Source organism: Petromyzon marinus, chromosome 66 (assembly GCF_048934315.1).
Source record: "Petromyzon marinus isolate PM22_M1 ecotype Great Lakes invasive population chromosome 66, UKy_Petmar_22M1.pri1.0, whole genome shotgun sequence".
In the NCBI taxonomy this organism is placed as follows: domain Eukaryota; kingdom Metazoa; phylum Chordata; class Hyperoartia; order Petromyzontiformes; family Petromyzontidae; genus Petromyzon; species Petromyzon marinus.
The window spans coordinates 4,257,192-4,278,344 of record NC_133732.1 but is presented as its reverse complement, the minus strand read 5'-3'; the positions used below and the strand labels follow the sequence as shown (position 1 = coordinate 4,278,344).

At 50.7% G+C, this 21,153-nt stretch overlaps 1 protein-coding gene across 3 annotated transcripts in view; it reads right to left on the bottom strand.

The window, feature by feature from the left end:
* Positions 1-266: 266 nt before the first annotated feature.
* Positions 267-21,153, bottom strand: part of LOC116957913 (uncharacterized) — a 69,658-nt gene continuing 48,771 nt past the window's right edge. For all 3 annotated transcript variants that reach the window (XM_076054583.1, XM_032980365.2, XM_076054582.1), the window contains exon 4: positions 267-21,145. In XM_076054583.1, the coding sequence (XP_075910698.1) occupies positions 20,412-21,145 (734 nt within the window). In that variant the 3' untranslated portion in view covers positions 267-20,411. The remainder of the gene's footprint in view (positions 21,146-21,153) is intronic.

Sequence of the window (21,153 nt, the reverse complement as noted above, 5' to 3'; positions counted from 1 at the left end):
CGGACAGGGCCAGGCGCGGTAGGAGAGGGTTCACGGATAGGGGCGTGGCCCGGGTCGTGAGGGGGATAAGAGCCGGCACGAACCGGGGCTCTGGGCTGCTGTTGTTGTGGTGGCACACTGCCGTCGTCGCCGCCGCCGCCGCCGCCGCCTCGCAGCGGGCCGTCTTCACCGTCCTGCATTGGGCACCTTGCGGTCTTGGGAAGGCTGTTGTCTCAGAATGGAGCTCTCAAGTCACCCAAGTGTATATAGTCACCGGCGGTCACTCGTTTAGTTATCGGCGAGTCGGCGGACTTTATTCACAATAAATCTACACGAAGCTGAACAAGACGGTGTCTCTGAGAGCTGCATTGCGCGAGCACAGCACCACACCGGCGTGTGTGTGTTGGACAGCCAAGCCACAACATTCACAATCTGAACACCGTGACGTTTCGCCAGCAATTACAACCAGCTTCATCAGGCAGCAGCTCACGTTTGTGGAGAAGCCCCTCCTGTTTCGTTCCTTATACAGGGGCGTAGATGCGGTGACCACGCTTCTGCGCTCCTCCATCATGGATACTGGTTTGCGAAAGCCCTGCTACGCGGCGTTAAAACATCCGCAAAAATCCGTCCCCTTATATCAATTGCTGCCGCGAAGCTCCTGAACCGCTCTCTCTCACCCTCCCTGTCTCTCCCTCGTTCTCACCTTCACTCGAATCGACTTTTGCAATTACCTTCTCCTCGGTCTCCCCCTCTCATGGCGTTCGCTGCCCTGCGGCAAATCCAAAATGCCTGCGCCCGGATCGTCTTCCGTCTCCCTTTGAACTCCCCACACGTCACCGTCCCTCATTCAACTCTTCGTCGGATCCCCCCGTATATTACCACCGCCGCCATTTTCAAATTTCTCACCCTTGGTCTATAAATCTCTTCACCGGCTCGCTCCCTTCCCACCATGCTTCTGTCATCTCACTTCACGTTCCTTCTCGCTCTCTGCGTTCACAATTCCAGATGTCTCTCTCTGTTCCCCTCCCACCTCCCCCCCCCCCCCCCCCGTGCTCAATCACGGTTCCGTTTCTTCTTGCTCTTTGCCTCCTCTACACCGGAATGGACTCCCTCTACACATCAAACGGGCGGCCACTCTCACCATCTTCTGCTCCTCCTTAGAGACCCATCCATTCTCACCCCGCCTACCCTTCGTCTACCCCTCCCCGTCACCGGATTCGTCCTCATTGACCTTGTCACCTTCACCTCCGTTTCCTCTCGCGCATCATCATCATCCTCATATCTTTAACCATTTACATCATTAGACCTCCTTTGCCAGTACCAAAATTTAATAATAGGGTTTTTCCCCTTTTTTCTGGCAACAAAACTGAAACCTTTTTACAAGGATTCATGTTACTGCATTAACCACAATACCTGCAGTCAAAATGCAAATATGCATATATGCATATATTATCATAGTATGTTTTTTGTTTGCATTTTGACTGCAGGTATTGTGGTCAATGCAGACATGAATCCTTGTAAAAAGGTTTCAGTTTTGTTGCCAGAAAAAAGGGGAAAACCCCTATTATTACATTTTGGTACTGGCAAAGGAGGTCTAATGATGTAGATGCTCACCCCGAGCCCTCATTACTTTGATAGTGCATTGTCTTTGAGCTGTGTGACGCCATTTAGCGTCATCTGGTCGAGCACCAATTGGGTCGAGGCTCAAAAGAAAGCCGTCCCTTGGTGTGGACCAATCAGTTTCAAGGACAATGCATCACATATTATCAGTGTGTTTTTTTTTGCATTTTGACTGCGGGTATTGTGGTTAATGCAGCGACATGAATCCTTTGTTAAAAAGGTTTCAGTTTTGTTGCCAGAAGGGGAAAAACCCCTATTATTATCTTTAACCATTGGCAAGGTCCGGATCTAAACCCCATCGAGATGTTGTGGCAGCGCCTGAAGCGAGCCGTCCAAGCAAGGCAACCCTCCAATGTCACCGAGCTGAAGGAGTTCTGTGAGGAGGAATGGGCCAAAATCCCCCAAATCCGACGTGAGAGCGACTGACCAACGGTTACAGGAAACGCTCCGTTACAGCCGCTGCTGATCAACGGACTGTCAGCGGTTGCTGAATATAAACGTTCACACGCTGTTTCAGGCGTGGTTATTGCATGTATAAGATCGAATGAATGTTTAAAATAGTATCACGTGTTTCGCGTCATTTGTTTAACCGGGTCGCCTTTGTTATTAGGACTTAGATTAAGATCTAATAACACTCTAGGTTTGAAAAATGCAAAATACGTGAAAATCCGAAGGGATTCAACAAACTTTTTCTCAGCACTGTGAGTCGTAGGATGGATGACAACAGGAATGGCGTTAGAAAGTTGTGCTGTTGTACGGAAACATTTTAAGGTGCCGGAAAGAGAGGAAAACCTCTAACGGAGATCATGGCTTGACATCATCATCATCATAAAGATATCGGCGCCATAAAGAAGTGGTCACTGCTTGGGCAGATTGGCACTACTACTACAACTACTACAATAATAATAATGCAAATGTATAACTGCGGCATTCCATCCCAGGATCCCGATGTGCGATGCACGAAAAGCAGTGAAACACAGAACCAGGGGCTACCGACCGAGCTGGAGAGGGATGCCGCTTTAAAGAGATGGAGGGGGGGGGGGGACTTGAATCTACCTGTTTAGCACGTAAGACTTTCGCAACGGGTATTATTCACAATAAAGGTGTTTTGAGTTAGATCGCGTTCTTTATAAATGTGTCGCGACCCTCCACCACCCGACATGGCCAATCAGCAAAGAATGTGTCACGTTAACAAAACGCCAATTGGTTACTGCTTCAGCCCACCGGTGTGTTTGAAGAGTGAATCCGCAACGTTAAGAACTTGAGTACGACGTTTTGATAGAAATCAACGGGTAAAGGCGCAGCCCTGCAACAGCCACGTTCACTCCACTGCTGCCGGAAGCGTCCGATTAGCACGGCTGGTGCAAAAAGAAGTTCAACGTACGTACAAACATACAGTGAGGGAAACAAGTATTTGATCCCCTGTTGATTTTGTACGTTTGCCCACTGACAAAGAAATGATCAGTCTATAATTTTAATGGTAGGTTTATTTGAACAGTGAGAGAGAATAACAAAAAAATCCAGAAAAACGCATGTCAAAAATGTTATAAATTGATTTGCATTTTAATGAGGGAAATAAGTATTGACCCCCTCTCAAGCAGAAAGATTTCTGGCTCCCAGGTGTCTTTTATACAGGTGTAGTGGAGTAGAAAATACACATGGGTAAATTGGCCATATACAGTACATACAGTGGGGGTCATGTAAGGTCGGGCAGGTGATGAAGTCACGGGTGGCGTAAACAAGTCAAAGTAATTAAGGGAGTCAAGGGCCAAGGACTGTGATTGGTCGAGAGGCTGTTAGCATTAAGTGGTGGCGTCACGGAGTCTGGGCCGTTGGACAGGTGCGGAGCTGGCGGGAAAATGCCAGCGAGGCACGTGGCAATTAATTAAGGCTGATTGGAAAGGGGATAAAAACGCTAGGTGATTTGGACGGCGGAAGAGATAGACAGAGTCACTGTGTGTGAAGAGATAGACAGGTCACTGTGTGTGAAGAGATAGACAGAGTCACTGTGTGTGAAGAGATAAACAGTCACTGTGTGAAGAGATAGACAAGTCACTGTGTGTGAAGAGATAGACAAGTCACTGTGTGTGAAGAGATAGACAGAGTCACTGTGTGTGAGGAGATAGACAGGTCACTGTGTGTGAAGAGATAGACAAGTCACTGTGTGTGAAGAGATAGACAGAGTCACTGTGTGAAGAGATAGACGAGTCACTGTGTGGAAGGAGATAGATATAGGATCACTATGTGTGCAGTGAGACAAGAAGAGATTGTGTGTGGAGACAAGGGGTATGAGCGGACGGTGCTGAGGGGACTTCGAGTGTTCGAGTTGGCGGAGCGCGGAGAGGAGAAATGATAGTGTGCGGAACAATGGAAATAAAAGTGACGGTGAAAGAAGGAATTGCCTTGGGATGAGCTGCAGGAGGGAGTGCTGTTAACACCCTCAAATGCTGTATCGAGAATGCCCACCGTGGTAGGGGCTTTGACCATAATACCAACATATTGCGATCCTTTCATTCAAATTGTAAACGCGGGGCATGAAGAGGTTGTTATTCAAGGGGGCACTACGTTGGCGCATGCGACGGGTGCGCCGGGTCCAGAAACGGAAACATGTTTTGCCACGGGACAGAATGAAATGTTGTCAAGGGAGGAAGACGATCCGGAATGGTTAAGGGATCTTTACAAACAAAACCCAGAGCTATTGCCTGTGCAACGGTCGAGTTTGCATGCGTTGCTAGTGGAATTTAAGGATGTGTTCGGATCAGGGAAATACGACGTGGGTCGAACGACGTTGTTGCGGCATCGTATTGACACAGGAAGCGTACCCCCGATCAGGTTAAATTCGCATCGTGTAAGTCCGCTTGAGAAAGAATGTATTCGGCGATCTGTTGATGAAATGCTAGAGCAGGATATTATCGCCCCATCGTCCAGCCCGTGGGGAGACCCTATTGTCCTCGTTAAAAAACGTGATGGAACCATGCGATTTTGTGTTGACTATCGGAAATTGAATAAAGTTTCGGTGGCGGAAGCGTACCCGCTTCCACGAATTGATGATTCACTGGACGCCCTGTCCGGCGCCAGAATCTTTTCGACCCTCGATCTCTTGTCGGGCTTTTGGCAATTGCCCCTGGATGAGGAGTCAAGACCTAAAACGGCATTTCGGACACCACAATGATTGTATCAATTTAACGTGCTCCCGATGGGACTCCACTCCGCGCCGGCGACCTTCCAGCGATTAATGGAACTCGTGTTGTCGGGCCTGCAGTGGGAGTCATGCTTGATATATCTAGATGATGTGATTGTTTTCAGTAGGAACTTCGATGAACATTTGCAACAACTGCGCGCCGTTTTTGGCAGAGTGCAGCGCGCCAGATTGAAATTTAAACCACAGAAGTGCCAATTGTTAAGAACATCGGTGAAGTATTTGGGGCACGTTGTTAGCGCGTCAGGAGTGGCCACTGATCCGGAAAAGACGAGTTGTGTGCGAACATGGCCAGTGCCGAGAACAGCAGGGGAAGTGCGTAGCTTTGTGGGCTTTGCGTCGTATTATCGGCGGTTCGTTAAGGATTTTGCCACGATTGCACGACCATTGCATACGCTGACCGGGAAAGGTGTGAAGTTTCAATGGGGGATTGCTGAACAAAAATCGTTCGAAGCGTTGCGGGCCGCACTGGCGGACGCACCGCCGTTGGGATACCCGGATTTTACGAAGCTATTTATACTTGACACGGATGCCAGTGATACGGGCATAGGCGCGGTTTTGTCACAGATGGTTGAGGGCATCGAGAGAGTGGTGGCATATGGCAGCCGGGTGTTATTGCCGGCGGAGCAAAAATACTGTGTGACGCGTAGAGAATTGGCGATTGTCCATTTTGTTCGGCAGTACCGACCGTATCTGTACGGCAGGGAATTTTTGATCCGCACTGATCACGCGGCACTACAGTACTCGCTGCGCGTGGATCAGCCATCGGGGCAGATGGCTCGCTGGCTTGAGACCCTCCAGGAGTACTCTTTCACGTTCCAACATAGGAAAGGAATGCGCCATGTAAACGCGGATGCTTTGTCGAGGTTGCCGCGACCGGCTGAGACGTGTCAGTGCACAGAGGGCTTGCTGCGTTGCGGCCCGCCGCTGCAGGAGGTTCCGCAAACGGTCGCTGCAGCGGGTTCGGGAGTGCCAGGGATAATCCCTGGAGCAGAAATTGGATTGTTGGGATTGTCATTGAAACAGTTGAAGCAACTGCAGGTAGAGGATTCCTCGCTGACCAGGATGAGGCTGCGTGCCTCTCGTTCAAGGGGATCGGAGGATCGCCCATTTTTGATGTTGACGGAGGGGTTGCTTGTTCGCTGGGATGTGGAAGCACAAAAATGTTGTATTGTTGTCCCGAGGGTGTTGCGGGGGAAACTCATTAACGAGATACATGAGAAATGTATGCATTTGAGGGAGAAGAAGACCGCGTTGATAGTGGGGAATGAATTTTACTGGCCGGGAATGTTTAACGATGTTAAACAGCATGTAAAAGCGTGCCAGGAATGTGTGCGGAGGAAAGCGCCGGGCACGGCCATATCGTGTCCCATTGCAATCGATTCAAGTTTCGAGAGTGAACGAAATTGTAGCACTAGATATTTTGGGTCCGTTCCCCGTCACCCCCCGAGGGCACAAATATTTGCTCGTCGAGGTGGAATACTTAACTCGTTGGCCGATGGCATGGCCGCTAGTAGACCAGTCAGCGACATCAATCGCTGAGGCTTTCTTAAAAGGGTACGTCTTAGATAAGGGGGCCCCGGAACAATTGCTTACTGACCAAGGCAGAAATTTTTCATCGAAATTGATTAAAGACGTGTGTGACTCGCTGGGGACCAAAAAGATCCGGACGTCCCCGTACCACCCGCAGACTGACGGGATGGTCGAGCGGCTGCATAGGACGCTGATGTGCATGCTTTGTCACCAAGTAAACACCGCTCAAGATGATTGGGACCTGCATGTTGCAGCGACGCTGGCCGCGTATAGATTGGCCCCGCATGCCTCAACGGGGTACTCGCCATTTTTTCGTATGGACGGGAACCAGAAGCGCCGGCTATTGTTAAATTGGGAATTCGGAAGCGAGAGAAATCTACGACGGTGCCTGCTCCAATGCAGGTGGCTTTAGACCGTCTGAGGGAAGCCCGGGAGGCTGCATTGAAAAATACGGCACGACGACAAGCCGCTAATGTGGCAGCGGCCACGACAGCCGTGGAGTGTTGGAGATAAAGCCTGGTTGCACTGCCCCATGGTGCCGGTGGGAACGTCCCCAAAGTTTCACTGCCCCTGGCAGGGGCCCGTTGATATTGTGGAGGTTTTACGGGATCAGAGTGTGCGAATAAAATTCGGTCGTCGGACATGGTTTGTTCACCCGTCGCGCCTGAAGAAATTTGTGTTACCATACAACGCGTCATCCCCCATCCGAGAGCGGCCTGTATTGGATGTGTCCGAGGAACCTGTGGGGAGGTCACAAGTGTGCGTGTCCCAGAGATCTGCCCCCCGTGTGCCTGCAGGATCGCCCCTTTTGGGCAGAGTTGCTGACCAGACGCCGACTGAACGGCCACAGATCCGGACCAATGTCCGTCCCGACTGGGAACGACGGACAGTCCCGCCAGCAGAGTGTCGCTGGGACAGGGGTGGGCACAGGGTGGAGCCCAGGAGCGCCCCTCGTTGGCGAGACGAGCGAGGCCCTCCCTTACCGCAGGGTGTCCCGTGCAGGGGAGAGGGGAGATGGGCCGGCAGCGGGAAGCCGTTCCAGCAGAAGTACACTACGTTGACTTTGGGGGGTTTGGGGATTCTGTATAAAGGTGTTGTGTGAGTGTCGTTGTGTGGTGCGTGTCGGGTGGTTGTACAAAATGGTTATGTGTTGCGAGTGCGTTCTGTATATATGTTATCATCGTTCCGTCCGCTTCACTCCACTACTCCAATTCGAGTATAGCGTAGCCGGGGATGGCTAGGTTCTTTCATCACGGGGGGGGGGGGGGGGGGGTGATGTAGTGGAGTAGAAAATACACATGGGTAAATTGGCCATATACAGTACATACAGTGTGGGTCATGTAAGGTCGGGCAGGTGATGAAGTCATGGGTGGCGTAAACAAGCCAAAGTAATTAAGGGAGTCAAGGGACGAGGGCAGTGATTGGTCGAGAGACTGTTAGCGTTAAGTGGCGGCGTCACGGAGTCTGAGCCGTTGGACAGGTGCGGAGCTGGCGGGAAAATGCCAGCGAGGCACGTGGCAATTAATTAAGGCTGATTGGAAAGGGGATAAAAACACTAGGTGATTTGGACGGCGGAAGAGATAGACAGAGTCACTGTGTGTGAAGAGATAGACAAGTCACTGTATGTGAAGAGATAGACAGAGTCACTGTGTGAAGAGATAGACAAGTCACTGTGTGAGGAGATAGACGAGTCACTGTGTGGAAGGAGATAGATATAGGATCACTATGTGTGCGGTGAGAAAAGAAGAGACTGTGTGGAGACAAGGGGTATGAGCGGACGGTGCTGAGGGTATTCGAGTGTTCGAGTTGGCGGAGCGCGGAGAGGAGAAATTAGTGTGCGGAACGATGGAAATAAAAGTGACGGTGAAAGAAACGCAATTGTCGTCCGAGTGAAATCCAAGGCACTACACAGGTAACGAGCTGAGATTAGGAGCACACTCTTAAAGGGAGTGCTCCTAATCACAGCTTGTTACCTGTATATAAGACACCTGTCCACAGAAGCATTCAATCAATCAGATTCCAAACTCTCCAACATGGCCAAGACCAAAGAGCTCTCCAAGGATGTCAGGGACAAGATCGTAGATCTACACAAGGCTGGAATGGGCTACAAGACCATTGCCAAGCAGCTTGGTGAGAAGGTGACAACAGTTGGTGCGATTATTCGCAAATGGAAGAAACACAAAAGAACTGTCAATCTCCCTCGGCCTGGGGCTCCATGCAAGATCTCACCTCGTGGAGTTGCAATGATCATGAGAACGGTGAGGAATCAGCCCAGAACTACACGGGAAGATCTTGTCAATGATCTCAAGGCAGCTGGGACCATAGTCACCAAGAAAACAATTGGTTACACATTACGCCGTGAAGGACTGAAATCCTGCAGCGCCCGCAAGGTCCCCCTGCTCAAGAAAGCACATAAACATGCCCGTCTGAAGTTTGCCAATGAACATCTGAATGATTCAGAGGACAACTGGGTGAAAGTGTTGTGGTCAGATGAGACTAAAATGGAGCTCTTTGGCATCAACTCAACTCGCCGTGTTTGGAGGAGGAATGCTGCCTCTGACCCCAAGAACACCATCCCCACCGTCAAACATGGAGGAGGAAACATTATGCTTTGGGGGTGTGTTTCTGCTAAGGGGACAGGACAACTTCACTGCATCAAAGGGCCGATGGACGGGGCCATGTACCGTCAAATCTTGAGTGAGAACCTCCTTCCCTCAGCCAGGGCATTGAAAATGGGTCGTGGATGGGTATTCCAGCATGACAATTGTGGCACATTAGGAAGGGACCACTCTTTTAATTATATCCTTGTGCAGCAAGGGAGTAAAAGTGTGGTTCTATGAACGTCCTGATGTGCTGTGCGGTGCATTAGTGCGTGTGTGTACAGCAGCATGTGATGACTGAGTTGGGCCTGTAGGTGGCTGGCAGGGTTAATGATTAACCGCGCTTGTAAACCCGCCACATGGTTAATGGCGACTCGGAAGAAATGCTGTGTGTGACACACGTGTTGGTGCATTTTACAGAGTGACGGTGCTGTTCTTCACAAGATTACAGATTAACCACAATAAATGTGCTTGCCCTCGATTTGGAGCACTTGCCCATGTCCTTCATTTCGAGTGTGCAACATATTTTGGCGAGCCTGGCAGGAGAGTTTCCCAGAGTTCACTGACGGGGATCAACTCTTCCAAAGAGACGGACCAAGCATACATAAAGACAGTCGTGCAAGGATCTGAACGGTCTTCACATCATGGCACTGGAACAGCTGCAGGACAAGGCCAGTACTGCTTTGGATCAGCTGCAGAAAGCCCAGCTCATGGAAATATGCAGATATTTGAAGTGTTTCCATGATGATGAGACTGGTGAAGATAAAAGCAGACGGGCTTTGATTCGTATGGCAGAAAGAGTACTTGATAAAGTTGAAGACCAAGAAGAAGATGATGAGGCCTGTGCATATGTTCAAAACCTGCTGTCTTTCATTGAAACAATACAGCAGAAAGACAAAGACAGCAAGGTAACAAGTCAAACACTGCCACCATCAAAACTTTCTGAAGATATGGATGGTGAAATACGAGTCACAAGAAGAATCCAGAAAAACCCTTGAGGAAAATAAAACCTCAAGTGAAGGTGGAACAAAAACCACAGCAGCATTGAATCCCATACGAATGGCCAGACTAGGAAATGTGCCGGAAGTCACAATACGGAGAGAATTCAGGATCTGCGGGCAGATTGGTGAAAGAGGGCAGAAAGACAAGTTATCTTACACCAATCTGATGCACCAGATCGACATAGGAACCCGTAAGGGACATGCTGAATCTGACATAATTGAGGCAGTAGTCAGAGCAATCAGTCCTGGTCTAAATTTGAGGGACATGCTAGAAATAAAAACTGATTTGACTATTTACAAGTTAAAAACCATTTTGAAGGGACACTATAGAGAAGAAAGCACATCTGATCTCTATCAGAAGTTGATGAACATCTCTCAGGAGCCAAGAGAAACTGCACAAAACTTTCTGTTCCGAGCTATCGAATTAAAGGACAGACTATTATTTGCATCTAAAGAAAAAGGAGCTGATGACCAGTACAATCCAGATATGGTACGCAGGAAGTTCCTGAGATCGATTGGCACAGGATTGCTCAGTGACTCTATGAAATTCCAAATAAAGCCCCATCTGGATGACATCACTGTCACTGATGAGATGCCGATTGAAAAAGTCAATGAAGCAGCCAGCTTGGAACTTGAGAGACAAAACAAGCTCAAACGGAATGTGGCTCCTAAAATAACTCGGATGAATGAACTGCAAGCTGAGTTGAAAGGGAGTAGCGAAGGCTGTCAGCAGGACTCACATGGACCATTTAAAGTGGTTACATCACCAAAACCACCATCCAACAACGGAAATGCCAGGACCAAAACAGAGAAGGGCAACAAAACATCAGCAAGTGAGAGGCCATCTCGAGATGGGATTGGAAAAGATGGTAAGCGAGTTAAGGGCTGAAGTTGCAGAGATCAGGAAGAGGTGGCTGGATGATGTCACCCCAGACACCAAGCGAGGACACTGGAAACAACCTGCCCAAGACAGAGCAATACGACAAAGAGGCTGTAGGATGTGTCAAGAGGCTGGAGCAGGGGGTACATGTAACCATTGTTTCAAATGTGGCCAGCCGGGACACCTGGCCCATGGATGTCGAGCCTCTCGACAGCAGCAGGGAAACTGGCGAGCGTTGCTGCAGGGGGACCAGCAGTAACCTACAAGCCAGGGTCCCGAGGGTGTCATTACTGTTTATGTGAAGAGAATGATGTTGTAAGACTTCAGAAGTGACAGGGTTGTCACGCAGTACAGTACTGCGCGAATACCTGCCAAAAAACAACACTGGCAAGAGCACAAGGTCCTCTGCAGAGCAATCAACACATTACAGAAGAAAACAGAATGTCAAAAGACACCAGAGTGGAGGAACCCAAATATGGACAAGGTTAGCTTTCTCAGGCCTAAATGCAACAACAGACTGTTAAAGTTAATTGGGAAAAGATGCATGGTGAAGTGTTCACTGGACCACGTATCAACCTCTGCCCTCTGGGACACAGGAGCTCAAGTCAGTGTTATAAATGAAGCATGGCGAAATAAGCATCTACCTAAGTCAATAGTGAGACCAGTTCAAGAGCTCTTGGGGACTGGTACAATTACTGGAATGGCAGTTAACCAAACAGAAATACCATTCACAGGCTGGATAGAGGTGGCATTCAGATTGAACAGTAATATGGGGGCCAGTCAGTGCTTTCTCATTCCAATGCTGGTATCCAGTGACCCCAGAGTTGCGGAAGATCCCATTATTGATTTTAATGTCATCGAGGTCATCAATGGGCTGGCAGAAGGGGGAGAGACAATTGTGGACCCCATTAAAGTGGGGGTTGTGGGCGAGGCTTTCTCCATCACTCCAGGAGACACAAACGTCCTCATCCACCTGTTGTCTTCTGGCAACCGGGACAGTGATGGTGGGGCAGTCAAGACAGGCAAACAGAGAGTGGTGCTACCACCAGGTCAAGCCACAATGGTTCGAAGTCGTGTTCATTTGGGACAGCTGGGGGAAGATGAAGTGATGCTGTTTGTCCCTGAAGAGAGGCCCCAATAGCCAGAGGGTTTACACATCAACGAGGTCCTGGTGACACTGAGTAGAGGCAACTCATCCTGCATACCAATCTCAGTGATCAACACAACCAAACATAGAATCACACTTGATCAGCGGGTAACCCTAGGACAATTACAGCCGGTGAAATCTGTGTATCCAGCAGCAGTAAGACCTGTGGCGTATCACCAATGCACCCCTAGTCAGGATCAGACATGCCAACAAACACAGGATGACCACACAACTGGTGGAGCAAAAGCTAAGGGACTGCAGCTGAGGCCAAATATTAAAGAGCAAGGCGAAAAATGGGATCCACTGGTAAACCTGGAACACCTAACAAAGGAGCAGCAAATTGCCGCCAAGATGATGCTCAGAGAGGAATGCCATTATTTTTCAAGGGATGACAATGATGTTGGGAGCATACCTTCATTGAAAATGCATATCACCCTCAAGGATAGGACTCCAGTGCAAAAGACGTACATTGCAGTCCCAAAACCATTGCATAATTAAGTTAAGCAGTATCTGCAAGATTTGATCAATCGAGGCTGGGTGACAAAATCGAGATCATCATATTCTTCACCCATTGTCTGCGTAAGGAAGAAAGATGGAAACCTGAGACTATGTTGTGATTACCGAGAGCTGAACCGGAAGTCGGTTCCTGACAGGCATCCCATCCCAAGGATCCAAGACATGCTTAACAGTTTGAGTGGGAGTTCTTGGTTTTCGGTGTTAGACCAAGCGAAAGCCTACCATCAAGGCTTCCTCAATGAAGAAAGTCGCCCCCTCACAGCTGTTATCACACCATGGGGATTATATGAGTGGGTGCGTATTCCCTTTGGTTTGAGTTCAGCACCAGCAGAATTCCAGAGGAGCATGGAGGAGTGCCTGTCTGGCCTTCGGGATGAAATCTGTCAGCCTTACCTGGATGACAACCTTGTTCATAGCAAGTCCTTTGAAGATCATGTGCAGCATGTACAAATGGTATTGCGTCGGTATCAACAACACGGTGTCAAACTGACAGCAAAGAAATGTGAGTTGTTCCAGAGCAAGGTGCGATGCTTAGGCAAAATCGTATCGAAAGATGGCTATACTATGGACCCAGCAGAGATTTCCCCAGTTCAAGCACTGAAAGCAAGGAATCCTGCAACAGTGGGAGAGCTCAGAAAGATGCTGGGATTAATCTCTTACTACAGGTCGTATATACAGAACTTTTCAAGTATTGCCAGGCCACTGTATGACTTGCTTTTAACAACACCTAGGCAATTTCAAAAGAACAAAACAGTACAGGGAACAAAATCAGGCCAACTGCTTAGCAGAACACCAATAACATGGACAGATTGCCACCAAAGAGTTTTGATTCAGTTGGTTGATCACCTATCCAGTCCACCAATATTGGCATACCCAAACTTTAATCAACCATTCGTCTTACATTGCGATGCCTCACAAGAAGGCCTAGGAGCTATCCTTTACCAGAGGCAAGATGGAAGAATGAGAGTCATAGCCTATGGGTCCAGAACTCTCACTCCACCAGACAAAAATTACCACCTTCACTCAGGCAAGCTGGAATTTCTGGCACTGAAATGGGCAGTCTGTGAACGTTTCCGGGATTATCTGTATCATGCCCCTTCGTTTGTGGTATACACAGACAATAATCCCCTCACCTATGTCCTCACCACTGCCAAACTCAATGTAACTGGACAAAGATAGGTTGCCGAATTGGCCGACTTTGATTTCACAATCAAGTACCGCCCGGGTAGAACCAATGCAGATGCTGATGGACTGTCAAGGATGCCCCTGGACACTGATGGATTCATAGCTCAGTGCACTGAAAAAGTCAGCCCAGAGGTGATTAGTGCAACAATGCAGGGAGTCACCGTTCAGCATGAGGAATCAACAGCCTGGTCCAGATTGATACCACTCCATGCCATTGAAATACAGGATTGTGACTCACTAGCTTGCTCGATGCAACCGATCCCAAGGGGTGAACTCAGCCAAGCCCAGCAAAGAAACCCAGTCATTGGCAAAGTATTGGAATACAAAGGCAAAAATCTAAGGCCCTCGGTAAAAGCCAGCCATACAGAAAACCGTGATGTGAGGGCATTATTAAGAGAATGGGCAAAGCTTCACATCAGTAAGGAGGGAATTCTGTACCGGAAAACCAATACCAGGTCCCAGCTGGTATTGCCTAAACTGTATCACCCATTGGTCTATGAAGAAATGCATCAGCAAATGGGCCATCTTGGCGTGGAAAGGACATTGAACTTGATCAGAGATCGATTTTATTGGCCAAGGATGCAGACCGACGTCGAGCATTTTGTCACAAAGGTATGTGACTGCCTAAAGAAAAGAAAGCCAAACATACCAACACGGGAACCTTTGGCTAACATCAAAACCACATACCCTTTTGAGATGGTTTCCATTGATTTCCTGCACCTTGAAACATGTAAGCAGGGATATGAATATATCCTGGTTGTAATGTATCATTTTACACGGTTTGCTCAAGCCTATGCTACAACCAACAAAACAGCAAAAACAGTGGCTGACAAGCTGTTCAATGACTATGCCCTTAAATTTGGTTTCCCAACAAAAATACACCATGATCAGGGAAGAGAATTTGAGAATCAGCTGATGGCCCAATTAAAGAAAAATTGTGGAATAAGAGGCTCCCACACTACCCCATACCACCCACAGGGGAACGGACAGGTAGAGCGATTCAACAGGACCCTGCTGTCAATGTTAAGGACTCTGACTGAAGAGCAGAAGACGGATTGGAAGAGCTCCCTGGCCAAGGTAGTGCATGCCTATAACTGTACTCGTAGTGAAGCCACAGGATTCTCACCTTTTTATCTCCTGTTTGGGAGGTCTCCAAAACTACCAGTGGATCTTATTTTTGGTTTTGAACACCAGGGAGAACAAGGATCCTATAAGCAATATGTGGAGAAGTGGAGACAGCGGATGGTGGAAGCCTACAGAATAGCATCCGACTGCGCAACAAAAGAAGCCACTAAAGGCAAGGACCAGTATGACAAGAAAATTCATGGGGCAGAGCTACAACAAGGCAATCGTGTCCTGGTGAGAAATATAAGTGAGAAAGGAGGACCAGGCAAAATTCGCTCCTACTGGGAGGACAAGGTGTATGTTGTCATCGGAAGAAAAAGTAATGACAGCCCGGTTTATGAGGTGAAACCTGAGAGCGGTGAAGGGCGAACCAAAGTGATTCATCGGAATTTGCTGCTACCTTGTGACTTCCTCCCAATTGAGCAGCCATCACAAAAGCAACGGAGTAGGAAAGCAACAAAGAAAACTCACCAAACAAGGACGAGAGGCCCATGGAAGGACATGATGGAACCAACAGTGAGTGGGAAGCAGAGGAAGAATTTGACAGAGGTGACTTCAGTTGGTCCAAAAGTGTTCAGCAAGCTACAGTAAAACACGGAGTCACCATTGAACCCAGACGCTGAAGAATTCCACCCCCACAACACAGAAGGTGAACAACAGTTATCGGCAGCAGCCGAGGAACATTTATCACCAACTGGTACAGAGAGCAGGGAGACAGATTCAGAGAGTGAATATCAGTTAACTGAAGCAACTGAGGGACGGTTTTTTGCCGAAGGGATCAGAATATAGTGAGACCGATTTGACTATGAATAATGAAGAAGAGCAGCTGGGTCCAGCAGGCGAATCTGGAAGGGACCTGGAACAGAGTGATGAAGAGGATGAGAGTAGTCATCACGACAGGAGACTCCACCCTCAAAGAGCGAGGAGACAGCCAAAAACACTCACCTATGACAAGTTAGGTGAACCTACCATCGTGAGAAGGAGCCCGAGAGCACAAGAGATAACTGTTGAGTGCTACTGGAGACCGTGGTGAAACAAGGAACTTTTGACTACAACGTGCGTGATCAAGACAAGATATAAGCTGTGGTCGTATAGTTGTTAGTTGTTTAAGATGTTTTTGTTTGTTAGTGTTGTGTTTAATATGTTAAGAAGGGATCATTGTTTAAGATGGAAAAAAATGGTGAGGAGGTTTCAAGTATGTTGGTAGGCCGATAGGTAAGTACCTAAGAGGTAAATTCCACATGGCATTGACAAGCTGTAAAGGATTTTATCTTGACAGGTACTGGGAAAAGAATCCTAACCATTTCTGGTCAGTAAAATGTGAGGCATGGTTTAATAATACCGGATTGTCTGGTAAATTCCAAAAGCATAATACAATGCTTGGGCTCCTATCTCTTCGTGCACAAAGAGTTGGAGCTCACCCCAAAATAGAGAGCTTCTGGAGTGGCGCTATCTTGGAAGGGATATGATCCCTAGAAAAATTGTGTTCACGATTTCATAAACTCCTTTCATGACCAGTTTAAGGAAAAAGACTGCAAAATGTTTGCAAGGGAAAACATGGCGTGTCGAGATGACACTCATTCTGTGGGGGAGAGTGTGGCACATTAGGAAGGGACCACTCTTTTAATTATATCCTTGTGCAGCAAGGGAGTAAAAGTGTGGTTCTATGAACGTCCTGATGTGCTGTGCGGTGCGTTAGTGCGTGTGTGTACATCAGCATGTGATGACTGAGTTGGGCCTGTAGGTGGCTGGCAGGGTTAATGATTAACCGCGCTTGCAAACCCGCCACATGGTTAATGGCGACTCGGAAGAAATGCTGTGTGTGACACACGTGTTGGTGCATTTTACAGAGTGACGGTGCTGTTCTTCACAAGATTACAGATTAACCACAATAAATGTGCTTGCCCTCGATTTGGAGCACTTGCCCATGTCCTTCATTTCGAGTGTGCAACACAATGACTCAAAACACACGGCCAAGGCAACAAAGGAGTGGCTCAAGAAGAAGCACATTAAGGTCCTGGAGTGGCCTAGCCAGTCTCCAGACCTTAATCCCATAGAAAATCTGTGGAGGGAGCTGAAGGTTCGAGTTGCCAAACGTCAGCCTCGAAACCTTAATGACTTGGAGAAGATCTGCAAAGAGGAGTGGGACAAAATCCCTGCTGAGATGTGTGCAAACCTGGTGGCCAACTGCAAGAAACGTCTGACCTCTGTGATTGCCAACAAGGGTTTTGCTACCAAGTACTAAGTCATGTTTTGCAGAGGGGATCAAATACTTATTTCCTTCATTAAAATGCAAATCAATTTATAACATTTTTGACATGCGTTTTTCTGGATTTTGTTGTTATTCTGTCTCTCACTGTTCAAATAAACCTACCATTAAAATTATAGACTGATCATTTCTTCGTCAGTGGGCAAACGTACAAAATCAGCAGAGGATCAAATACTTTTTTTCCCTCAGTGTACACAGAGCCCTCTCCGCGAGAGGCTACTTGGCCTACTCTTCCAAGCTGGGCCAATGGTTACTGGAGGTCCGGTTAAATAACGTGAAAGAAGCTTGTGTCGCCCGCGTAAGTCTTACACACGCGTGTGTGTGTCTCACACACGCGTGTGTAAGACGTCTTACACACGCATGTCTTACACACGCGTGTGAGTCTTACACGCACGAGTCTTACACACGCGCAACACACACACGCGAGTCTCACACACGTGTGAGTCTTACACGCATGAGTCTCACACATGTGAGTCTCACTCACGCGAGTCTCACACACACGCGAGTTTCACACACGCGCGATTCTCACACACACGCGAGTCTCGCTCACGCGCGAGTCTCACACACGCGCGAGTCTCACACACGCGAGTCTCACACACACGCGAGTCTCACACACGCGCGAGTCTCACACACGCGAGTCTCACACACGCGAGTCTCACACACACGCGAGTCTCACACACGCGCGAGTCTCACACACGCGAGTCTCACACGCGCGAGTTTCACACGCGCTAGTCTCACTCACGCTAATCTCACACGCGCTAGTCTCACACACGCGAGTCTCACACACGCGCTAGCCTCACACGCGCGAGTCTCACGCGCGCGAGTTTCACACGCGCTAGTCTCACTCACGCTAGTCTCACACGCGCTAGTCTCACACGCGCGAGTCTCACACACGCGCTAGCCTCACACGCGCGAGTCTCACACACGCGCTAGTCTCACACGCGCGAGTCTCACACACACGCGAGTCTCACACACGCGAGTCTCACACACGCTAGCCACACACACGCGAGTCTCACACACGCTAGTCTCACACACGCGAGTCTCACACACGCGAGTCTCACACACGCGAGTCTCACACACGCGCGAGTCTCACACACACGCGAGTCTCACACACGCGCGAGTCTCACACACGCGCGATACTCACAGACGCACAACTCACACACGCGAGTCTCACACACGCGCTAGTCTCACACACACGCGAGCCTCACACACACGCGAGTCTCACACACGCGAGTCCCACACACGCGAGCCTCACACACGCACAACTCACACACGCGCGAGTCTCACACACGCGAGTCTCACACACACGTGAGTCTCACTCACACGAGTCTCACACACGCGAGTCTCACACACGCGCAACTCACACACGTGAGTCTCACACACGCGAGTCTCACACACACGTGAGTCTCACACACGCACAACTCACACACGCACAACTCACACACGCACAACTCACACACACGAGTCTCACACACGCGTGAGTCTCACACACACGCGAGTCTTGCTCACGCGAGTCTTGCTCACGCGAGTCTCACACACGCGCTAGTCTCACACACGCGCTAGTCTCACTCACGCGAGTCTCACACACGCGAGTCTCACACACGCGAGTCTCACTCACGCGAGTCTCACACACGCGCTAGTCTCACACACGCGCTAGTCTCACTCACGCGAGTCTCACACACGCGAGTCTCACACACACGCGAGTCTCACACACACGTGAGTCTCACACACGCACAACTCACACACGCACAACTCACACACGCACAACTCACACACACGAGTCTCACACACGCGTGAGTCTCACACACACGCGAGTCTTGCTCACGCGAGTCTCACACACGCGAGTCTCACACACGCGCTAGTCTCACACACGCGCTAGTCTCACTCACGCGAGTCTCACACACGCGAGTCTCACACACGCGAGTCTCACTCACGCGAGTCTCACACACGCGCTAGTCTCACACACGCGCTAGTCTCACTCACGCGAGTCTCACACACGCGAGTCTCACACACACGCGAGTCTCACACACGCACAACTCACACACGCACAACTCACACACGCACAACTCACACACGCGCGAGTCTCACACACGCGCTAGTCTCACTCACGCGAGTCTCACACACGCGAGTCTCACACACACGCGAGTCTCACACACACGTGAGTCTCACACACGCACAACTCACACACGCACAACTCACACACGCACAACTCACACACACGAGTCTCACACACGCGTGAGTCTCACACACACGCGAGTCTTGCTCACGCGAGTCTCACACACGCGAGTCTCACACACGCGCTAGTCTCACACACGCGCTAGTCTCACTCACGCGAGTCTCACACACGCGAGTCTCACACACGCGAGTCTCACACACGCGAGTCTCACACACGCGCTAGTCTCACACACGCGCTAGTCTCACTCACGCGAGTCTCACACACGCGAGTCTCACACACACGCGAGTCTCACACACGCACAACTCACACACGCACAACTCACACACGCACAACTCACACACGCGCGAGTCTCACACACGCGCTAGTCTCACTCACGCGAGTCTCACACACGCGAGTCTCACACACACGCGAGTCTCACACACGCACAACTCACACACGCACAACTCACACACGCACAACTCACACACGCGCGAGTCTCACACACGCGCTAGTCTCACTCACGCGAGTCTCACACACGCGAGTCTCACACACACGCGAGTCTCACACACACGTGAGTCTCACACACGCACAACTCACACACGCACAACTCACACACGCACAACTCACACACACGAGTCTCACACACGCGTGAGTCTCACACACACGCGAGTCTTGCTCACGCGAGTCTCACACACGCGAGTCTCACACACGCGCTAGTCTCACACACGCGCTAGTCTCACTCACGCGAGTCTCACACACGCGAGTCTCACACACGCGAGTCTCACTCACGCGAGTCTCACACACGCGCTAGTCTCACACACGCGCTAGTCTCACTCACGCGAGTCTCACACACGCGAGTCTCACACACACGCGAGTCTCACACACGCACAACTCACACACGCACAACTCACACACGCACAACTCACACACGCGCGAGTCTCACACACGCGCTAGTCTCACTCACGCGAGTCTCACACACGCGAGTCTCACACACACGCGAGTCTCACACACGCACAACTCACACACGCACAACTCACACACGCACAACTCACACACGCGCGAGTCTCACACACGCGCTAGTCTCACTCACGCGAGTCTCACACACGCGAGTCTCACACACACGCGAGTCTCACACACGCACAACTCACACACGCACAACTCACACACGCGCGAGTCTCACACACGGGCGCGCGCACGGCGCCTCACTCCGGCGGCTTCCCGCCGCCGGCGTGCGTCCTGGCGTGCCGGCCGAGGTCGGAGCGCTGGGCGAAGCCCTTCCCGCAGTCGGCGCACGCGAACGGCTTCCGGAGGGCGTGCGTCGCCGCGTGGATCCTCAGGTTGGGCCGCTGCCTGAAGCGGCGGCCGCAGTCGGCGCACGCGAACGGCCGCTCGCCCGTGTGCACGCGGGCGTGCGTCTGCAGGTGGTAGCGCTGCGCGAAGCGCCGGCCGCACTCGGCGCAGGCGTGCGGCCGCTCGCCCGTGTGCGTCAGCGCGTGCTTCGCCAGGTTGCAGCGCTGCGAGAAGCGCCGGCCGCACTCGGCGCAGGCGTGCGGCCCCTCGCCCGTGTGGGCGCTGGCGTGCATGGCCAGGTTGCGGCGCTGCGCGAACGAGCGCCCGCACACGGCGCAGGCGTGCGGCCGCTCGCCGCCGTGCGTCAGCGAGTGGCGCCTCAGGAGGCACCGGTACGCGAAGGCCTTGCCGCACTCGGGGCAGGCGTGGCCTCGCCCGCCGGCGGCCGGAGCGTCGCCCGGCTCGGCGGGCGTCGCCGACGCCGCCCGCCCTCGGCGACGGGGCGAGGGGCCGGGGCCTCCGGGGGTCGGGCCGCCGCACCGGGCGCAGCCTCCCGCGACGCCCTTCGCCCGGGGACGTCGTCGGCCGGAGGTCTTCCCGCACTCCACGCACGGCGATTCCCCTTCCGCCGCTGCGGCCGCCGCCGCTGTCGCC